The sequence below is a fragment of the Ipomoea triloba genome, chromosome 8, assembly GCF_003576645.1.
Source record: "Ipomoea triloba cultivar NCNSP0323 chromosome 8, ASM357664v1".
NCBI lineage: Eukaryota > Viridiplantae > Streptophyta > Magnoliopsida > Solanales > Convolvulaceae > Ipomoea > Ipomoea triloba.
This window is the reverse complement of record NC_044923.1, coordinates 925199-934826: the sequence shown is the minus strand read 5'-3', so window position 1 is coordinate 934826 and position 9628 is coordinate 925199. Positions and strand designations below refer to the sequence as shown.

The 9628-nt window shown below is 36.2% G+C and overlaps 1 protein-coding gene across 1 annotated transcript; it reads left to right on the top strand.

The window, feature by feature from the left end:
• The first annotated feature begins 5540 nt into the window (after nucleotides 1-5540).
• On the top strand, nucleotides 5541-9451 carry LOC116027517. Its single transcript, XM_031269220.1, has 5 exons — nucleotides 5541-5960; nucleotides 6245-7443; nucleotides 8155-8301; nucleotides 8390-8506; nucleotides 8599-9451. Exons 1-5 carry the CDS (start codon nucleotides 5666-5668, stop codon nucleotides 9211-9213), a joined length of 2373 nt encoding a protein of 790 aa, XP_031125080.1. The 5' UTR covers nucleotides 5541-5665; the 3' UTR covers nucleotides 9214-9451.
• The last annotated feature ends 177 nt before the right edge of the window (nucleotides 9452-9628 follow it).

Below are 9628 nucleotides of genomic sequence, written 5' to 3'. Positions count from 1 at the left end.
TATTTAATTTGATCGAGAGCTCAATCTATCAAAATTAAAGTTCACAGTCATTATTTGTAGCTTGATACTGAACCCCTTAAACTTTTAATTGTGATTAAAATAAAATATATCTTTCAATTTATTTTACCACGGTTTAATTTACAAGATAGTTCATAATAATTTTAAAATTTAATACAAATTGCTTTTGCTATAATCTCATAAAACCCTATTGGTGTCAGAGAGTTCATTTCATTGAAAATCAAAATTATGTTTGTGTAGAATAATATTTGGTGTGTTTGTATAATAGGTTGGAGATGAATAAAAAATTAACCTAAAAATATTCATTTTGATCACTGTTGCAAAAATCGGTCTAGGCAGCTGCCTAGGCACCACTAGGCCAAGGCAAATTACCCCCAAGGCATCCAAATTGGCCAAGTTGGCGACGAACTCGGCCAAGTCGGTCTTCTAACTACACACACACACACACACCTACACACATAAACTATTTTTTTTTATAGTTAGCCGCCTAGACACTATATAAACATTACTCTACCGTCTGACTAGCGTCTAGTGTTTACTGTAATTATGCTTTTGATGTGATATGTGGTGAAGAAATTTAGTGTTTTGATATAGATCGAGTGAATTGAAGATGCTTGAGGACATTGTTATAGTGAACCATATAATCAAATAATGAGATGTAATAATCAAATAATCAGAAAAAGAAAAAAAGAAAATAGTGAACCACATAAAACAAAAGTAGACAAGCTAGATTCGACCATAAGATACGATGTGGATAGAGGGCCACCTAGAATGAGTACGATGTGAGGAGAGATAGACACGTACACAAGAGCACCACTGGAGTGATGTGTACATATGTCATCGCTCTCTTTATTGCATGTCCCCCCAGGCCCCCAATACTTGCATGCATGAGTTTTGATGTACAAAATACTTTTTAGGTTTAAAATTACTTTCTAAATTTCACTCCATATTTAAATGGCATTTTTAGTTATGTTTATCGAAATTTGTTCATTGATTAAACCCTAATTTGACAAAGTTATTTGGCCATTTGTATATATACTCTCTGTCCTCTCGTGGAGTGATTTGATGACTCACTTTATTCGTAGTTAAAAAGTGAGAATATATCAATCCATTTTAAGCACGAGGAATCTGATCTGATAATAGCGAAGGCTTTAGGATCGATCACACGAATATCTCTCGTCATAGTTAAAGGGATTTTCTTTGAGATGATAAACCTGCAGAATAACGTTAGTGTTTTTGTCTATCTACAACTTCTTTCATGAATACTAGATAGTGTGTAGTATTCTGAATACGAGGAGCTGTGAGATGACTCTTTTGTTTAGAAGTCTACGTGTCATCATTATAGGACGATATTTAGTTAAAATCAAACTGAATATCCTAATAAATCAATAAATCACTTAGCTGACCAAATTACTTATTGACTACTTAATCATTCACTTGCACGTACTACAACCACTTAATAAACGCCACTTCGATGAAAATTAAAAAACTAATTCGACCTTACGAGTATAAATGGGAGGCTAAAAATGATATTTTTTCTATATATATGTACATGCATGCATGTGCATGTGATCGAGTTATAACATTTGAAAGAATGAAATTATTGAGAGTGAGTCGTCAATTAATCAAGATGGGCTTTAATGACTTTGGACCATCTTGGTGTATAGTGTACTATGTTAGTAAGTTGGCATATGTCAAGAAAGCAATTGTTTTTAATTTTGTCACATCACTATTAAACAGAAGTAGAGTTTATTTAGCATGCATTTTAAAGTAATGAATGTGAGTTTCGCTCGTCATCTTAAAAAAAAAAAAAAAAAAAACATCTTTGTCATTCTACTAGTTATACATGATATAATTAATACAACAACCAACAATATTATGTTGCTGAACTTTTAGCTACCCTTGTGGTAACTATTTTAGGTTTTTCTCATATATAACGTAACATTACCAAAGTTGGAGATTATTATGTTCCATCTTACTAGATTTGACTCAATGATAGATATAACAGTCATGAGACAAATAGTTTAACATAAATATAACAACAACACCAACAACCAACAAACAATTTAACATAAACATTATTCGTGTCATTCTGCTAGCTATACATGATATAAATACAACAAAGGCCAAAAATTATGTTTGCCTAAAATTTCAGATTTTTCTCATATACAGCATTAAATTATCAAAGTTAGAGATTATGTTCCACCTTACTAGATTTGACCCAATGATCGATATAACAATTCTAAGACAAACAGTTTAACATAATGAGATCGAGTGAGAGGTTCGACCGTAAATTAACTTGTCTACTTGAAATGGTGAAGGATTTTTCATTACTGTATTAGCTTATCAAATTATTTTACTTAGCTAACTTTCCTGTTGTGTACATAATTTTAGGAACTGGAGATTGTTTGTCATAGTTCTTGTTCTTATTTCTCCTATTTTGCTTTGGCAAATTGTTTGTTTTCTTTTTTAAAGTTTTAGAATATTGTCCCTAACAATTAGCAATGCTAAAATTTGAACTTTAGGTTCTATTAGTGAGCCACGGTCCCACGGAAATATTTTAATAAAAAAAAATTAAAATGGATTCCGCGGCGGCGGGTGCCGCGGAAATAATATATCAAAAAAAAATAAAATGATTTCGCCGCACCTGCAATGGTGCGGGTGCCGCGAAATAATATATTAAAAAAAATAAAATGTTTCCGCGGCACCTGCAATGGAGCGGGTGCCGCGGAAATAATATATTAAAAAAATAAAAATGTTTCCGCGGCACCCGTTACGGGTGCCGCGGAAAGTCTACACTTTCAGCGACACTGCCATACGCTACACCTGTAGAGGTGTAGCGAAAACACTTTTACAAGTGTAGCGCATGGATTATTTTGTACTAGTGCAAGAAAGCATTATCAAAGTAACAAGCAAATGTAAGGAAAGCAAGTAAGCAAAACTAAGGAATCAAGTGAATGGACTCGATGGAGGGGACTTGGACTAAGTGTTCCTTAACTGTATACACACTTCTGTGAGAACGAATGCTCAAGAAAGAACTGAGAACTGATCTAGACTGGTAATGTGAAAACATCAAGAGATGCAATTTAAAAACGTGTTTTGATCGTTTTGTTGTTTTCCTCGAACTAGTAGTCCCATGACTCCCTTCTCCATTTGCATGCGACAAAAAAGTGTTTCCCATCTTGCTCCCCCAACTATTTGCACATGTTATTGGCATGCTCATGACCAAAAAGAAAAGGGAAGAAGTGAACGTTAGTTGGCAAGAAAGTTAGATTCCTATAGAAAGCCAAGCAACGTAAATATACACAATATTATAACCTGAAGATTAGAGAGGCTATTTCTTTTTAATAAGAGTATTTTATGGGTATGATCCGGACTGAATAAAGATTATTCTCATAATAGTGTGGATATCAAATAATCTTGTAGTCTAGCGGCACAAAGTGATTCTCCCAAATAGGAGATTATGGATTTGAGTCTGTGAATATAGAGTTCTAATATTTTGAATATAAAGTTCTAAAATTGTGAATATAGAGTTGTAAAATTGTTAACATGGATTTGGTGTCCACCTTGCAAGGTGGCCCGGGTCCATTTCAAAAATTATAAATATAGAGTTCTAATATTTTGAACATAAAGTTCTAAACTTGTGAATATAGAGTTTTAAAATTGTGAAAATGAATTTGGTGTCCACTTTGGAAGGTGAGCCTGTGTCCATATCATAATTTGCCCAAACTCTTAGGCTAGTTTGATTTGGGATGAAAGTTTGATGTTGGCCCAATGTTGTTTTTAAAGCCAAAAAATGAAGGCAAAATCTATACTACAAATGTTTCCAATATTGGGCCAAATGTTCATATCAAATGGCACAAGTGATCCATTTACTAGCCAAGAAGTTGTAATGTTGTGCAAAACTTCATTATGGTGTGAATTTGGTATGTTTTGGATTAGGCCTATTGAACATATGGTTTAGCTAGATTTTTTGTAACAAATATGCAATCATTAGTATATTAATAGTCTCGTTGCAATATATCCCTATGATCTGCTACTAAACACCACTTTCTACAACTTTTGTTAATCACTCAAATCATTGTTAATAGTTGTTGATATTAGATTAATAGTGGTTGAGGATGGTCACATATAATGGTGATTAACAATGATGGCAATGTGTAATTTTACTAGTTTTGTTGCATTCAAAATAAAACACCATGTGTTAAGTTACATGATTATCACCCACCTAATTAAACCAACCAACACAAATACATGTTTGGTATATTTGAAAGAATTTTTGGAAACATCACGAGTTTGATTATTGCCAATATCATCTCAGACAAGTTCATTGCACAAAGTCTTCCACATATGTACCATTTTAGTCGAACCCGTCACATAAGGACACAAGTATCATCTCGGTCGAATCATCGCACAGAGTCATGTCTTTCGCACAAACACCTTAACTTATCAGTTAAACCCGTCACATAAGATTCTTCTATTGCAAGTTACATTTTATGTGATTTGTGAATTATTACATAATAACAAAATTTACTGAACGCATGTTCACTCTCTCGAGTAATATTATGGTTTCTCTTAATTAATTTTTTTGGTACACTTTAAATTAAATAATTAACTATGTTGTAGACTTGTAGTTGTATTAGTATTTGCCATACTTATCATAAGAGTTAAGACAACAAGTAATGAAAATGGACGGCAAAATCAACGCGTCTACCAATCCGACGAAAAAGACATCAAAGCAAATATATATATATTTACCTCCCTTGAAAATCTAACCCATATGTTTCAACATTCAACATTTGACCTATAAAATGGACATAATTTCCCAATTTAGCTTTGTTGTAGGACTGTAATAAGATCATGCCGATACAATCAATAACTCCAGCATGGAGGCTTTTGGAGTTGGAGATTTAACAACACTTTTGGGCCAGAGCATGGAGGCTCTTAGAGTTGGAGATTTAACTCGAAAGTATTTGAGAGGATGTAAATCATGGTAACTCAGCTGAACACAGAAGTTAGACATTTGTTTACTGAGCACAACGAGTTCCCTCCACACTGTCGATGGTGAGACTCGATCGCTGGTCTTTCTTTCCAAACTTCACCGAAATGACCAACTGAGCTACATATGTAAACGCAAGTTATACAATTAATACCACATTCACTGAAACTCGATTTCATAACCTTCCATATAGGATAATTACTACATGTCATCCTGTGCTTGGCATATTTATTGATATTTAAATTTCTTACGATTACATTTTCAGAGAATTGAAATCATATATGAATAAAACTATTAAAAAAAAGTTTTCAAAAAAAAAACTATTAAAAAAATTATACAATATCAGACATAATAATATTCTACATTTAATATATTTTTATTAAATTAAATATAAAACCGCTAATTACGCCCCCTACGGCCACGTCACCACTCCTCCGGCTTCCAGATGCTACTGCGTTTTCACCTTCTTTTCAGAGTATATATAAAGGCGCCATTTTCCTCTTTCGTCTCTCCCATTTAAAATCTCTGCTAAAACCCTCACTAACTCACAGTACAAAACAGTGAAAATACGCACTTCATATACCGGCGGTATACATACGTACGGAGCGCGTATACGGCGTATACGTAAACGTAGAGAGAGAGAGAGAGATGTTTTCTCGCTCGTATGCTACGGACACACAGACGAAGTCCGCCGACTTGGCGAGCGTCGTCGCCGGCGCGGCGTCCCCGCCGCAGATCGCGACGGCGTGTGCGGAGGTGGAGGCGTTCCTCCACAAGTACACTGCGGACCAGACCCGCTGGTTCTTCTCCATCACTTTTCCAACCCTAATTTGCAAGATCTTCGGCTTCGACGACGCTCCGCAGGCAGCAGCAGCTCAGAAGCCTGTTTCTCCGTCCGGATGGATCGATATTGCGTCTCTATCGAACGATTCCGAGCTTGCAGGCATGGTTCTGAGCATCTTATTGTTTGAATTTTCTCCTGAATTTCTAGAGTGTTTGGTTCTGACCATATTATTGTTTGAATTTTTTACTAAATTGCTAGAGTATTTACTATTTAGTTTATATATTCTATGCGTATGCATGACTTTGAATTCTGCACGAGACAGTTACTGGAATGCGAGTTAAATGTTTCGTGATTGTTGATTAGGACATTTCTGTGATTTTCTGCCGTTTTTTGCTATTTTGATGCTTGTTGATGTTTATTTCTATCTATATGCTTGGTTACAGGCAGGATTTTCAGTTTACTATCTCCAAATGGGGTGTTGCTATCATCAATTGCGGATGCTGATGCTTTGTCTTTGGTTAAATATGTGTTTCCTGTTGAGAGGTTGCCGGAATGGGCTCGCTATCTGCTCCAAAGTGAGAGAGATGCTGGGATTTTGGCTGACTTGTGCCCATTGTTCAAGAATAGGTTGAAGGAGGATTCAGTCAAGGGTTCATCGTTCCAGGTTCAGTTGAATATTTTTGAGTATTACATGTTCTGGTTTGCGTATTACCCTGTTTGCAGGGGCAATAGTGAGGGGCCTCAAACTGTTGGAGTTAGGAGAAGCAAAAGATTTAGGCTGGAGAATTGGGCTTATTCAATTCCAGGTTTGTTGAGCACGAAACACACAACAGAGAAGAAAAATGAAGGGAATCTCTATATGCGTCTATTATATGCTTATCTTCGGGTGTATGTGCCAATGCATGATTTGAATACCCACCAACCATATCGTAGTTCACTTCTCCATTACTCTTCAGCATATGATGTCTATACTGTTGAACGAGCAGAGTTTTTGATCAATACAATGATACATTTTTGGCTAGTGGACAATGATTTCTCACCGTTGCCTGTGACTATGTGCAAATCATTTGGTGTGTCACTCCCTTTTCGGTCATTTTTGGGTGAGACTCCCCCAACTTCTGGCTTAGGTGAGGTGGTAAATGTGTTTGTAAAGTATCTAAATTTGAATTCACTCAAGCTCACCGATGAGAATGGTCAGGTTGATTATGTTGAGAGTCCTAGACAGAGACTTTCTGGTTCAGTTGGTACTGCTAAATCAAGGGATGCTGCTTTCAGGGTTCAAACTGTTAGTTCTTGGGACTCATGGATTCAGAGGCCATTATACAGATTTATATTGAGGACATTTCTGTATTGCCCTGTGGAGTGCTCTGTAAAAAATGTATCTCAAGTATTCACTCTTTGGGTTAATTACCTGGAACCTTGGACAATTAGTTTGGAACAGTTTGCTGAGCTTGATACATCTTTGGGCCTGCCCACTAAAATTATGCAAAAGGAGGACACTCAGAGCAAATATTCCTCTGCTTGGCGGGGTTTTGTTTTGGCTAACTATTTGTTCTACAGCTCTCTGGTTATGCATTTCATTGGTTTTGCACACAAGTTTCTACACACAGATCCAGAGTTAACTGTTCAAATGGTTTCAAAGGTTTATTCTTTTGATTACTAGTCCTCCTTGTAGTTTTTACTTTGTGATACCTTTCTTTTCTTTAGTGGTTTTAGCATTTATGGACTTTCTTTAATTAACATTCAAGAGAAGGTACTTGGTTTGGGGAAATATAAAAATAAAAAATAAAAAAATCATTTACAGGCTTAGAAGTGCTGGAACAAAAGCATTATGGGGAGAAAGCATTATGTTTCCAATGGAGATGGTTGGATTTCAATACGAGGATATACTTTAAATTCTGAGTTCAATGATCTAGTTGTACACCATAATTTCCATTTTTGGGTTAGATTAGACATCAACATATTGGTTGAGAGAAGATTAGCTCATTATTTTTGTGCATTACTCATTTTCCGTTCAGTGTTTCTGAGTAATTGGTATGGCCATTAATGCTTGTTTCATCAACATACCATAATATCGATTCCAATGGTTACAATATGATGTCTTTGGTTATGTGTATCTTAAATCGGCTATAGTTACCAGGGATTTAAAGTGAAGTTTTTTCCTCTTCACTTCTGTAGGTGTAAACTGATGGATACTATGTAAATGTCATGTTCAAAACTATGTTCTGAAATTTGATTCAATTCTTGTAGAGGACTTATTCATACATGCAAGAACCTATTGTCTATTATTGCTAAACGTAACTTGTTTATATTTTGAACTTTGTCATTAAGAATGTTGTATTCATTTGTGCAGGTGATAAACATATTAACCTCCTCTGCAGAACTCATGGACCTCATTAAAAATGTGGACATTGTTTTCCATTCCAAACCTTATGGATCTTCCAAATCATTGCTTAATACCTTACATAGGTTTGTACCTGCAATTCGTGAACAATTACAGGTACCTTGCGTTTTCTGTCTTAGGTTCCTTTAACAAACTTATGCATATATACTACATATGTGTTAATCAAGGTGCTTCTGTTTCTCAGGACTGGGAGGATGGCCTATGTGAGAGTGATGCTGATGGGTCGTTTATGCATGAAAACTGGAACAAAGATTTAAGACTTTTCAGTGACAATGAAGACGGTGGACTGGAGTTGCTTCAGGTTATTAGCTAGCTGAACTAGAATTTGCTATTCTGCAATCTTTCAGGTTCCTTTTGTGTCATAATTACTAATATGTAATATCTCGTTTTCAGCTCTTTGTGTTGCGAGCAGAATCTGAGCTGCAGGCCGTGGGTGGTGACAATCTTGCACGGAACTTAGAATGTTTGAACACACTAAAATCCCAGCTAGGAGTCTTGTGTGGTTGCCCTATTTTGAAGTCCATTAGCAGGCCAGAGACAAAGATGTCTGAGCACTCACGGGATGAGATTTTCAAGCCCAGAAGTTTCGGAAACCAAACAGTCCCAGATATCAAGTACAGGGGTGACTGGATGAAGCGGCCTATCTCCAGTGATGAAATCGCATGGCTTGCAAAGCTGCTCGTGAAGCTATCAGGCTGGATCAACGAGAGTCTTGGGCTAAACACAGTCGACAGCAGCCACGAGAGCCCTGCTTACGTTGAATTGTCAAGCGATCCAGGAAATGTGTATGGACTTGCAGAAACAACGAAAGTGGTGCTATGTTCTCTCCTATCTTGGCTCGGTACTCTGTGTTGGGCAGGGGTAAAATTCATGCAAAAGCACGGCCTCCGGGTTAACCTTAGGATGCTCGCGTCGAAAAAGGTAGTAATGATGATGCTTATCGTTGCCGGGCTTTGTGCACTGAAAAGGGCCTTTGCAGCATCAACCAGAGTACATATACAAGCCTGAGAACCACGACTGACTGAAGAAAGGTTTTGTAAAGATCTTGTGCAGCTTGTACAGACCCCTTACCTTCTTCACCGCCCTGCTAGCTTTCTCCATGTCATTTTATTTTGTGGCAGTTTTCTTTGAATTGTGAGTTGAGTGTGTTAAGCTAAGCAGCCAAGGGAATTTTGTAATGGACCGTTTGTTTTTTATCATCAATAGAGTTATAGAGGCAACATGTTTGATGGTGAAGCTAACTCAATTACTTGTGCCTAAAATAAGCCAATGGTTATATTATAGACCTGGACCACCTTACAAGGTGAACCTGTATCCATTTACATAATGAATATTCATAATTTTTTAAATTATGAACATTCAGTATGTAAATTGAATAAATTGTGAAAATTCAGTATGTAAATTTACTAACATGATTAGCAAT

Excerpts from the sequence above, each read along its gene's own strand:
- LOC116027517 (XM_031269220.1), top strand. The coding sequence starts at position 5,666 with ATGTTTTCTCGCTCGTATGCTACGGACACACAGACGAAGTCCGCCGAC. Across the intron at positions 8,302-8,389 it reads CAATTCGTGAACAATTACAG|GACTGGGAGGATGGCCTATG; the intron begins GTACCTTGCGTT and ends TCTGTTTCTCAG. Across the intron at positions 8,507-8,598 it reads GTGGACTGGAGTTGCTTCAG|CTCTTTGTGTTGCGAGCAGA; the intron begins GTTATTAGCTAG and ends TCTCGTTTTCAG.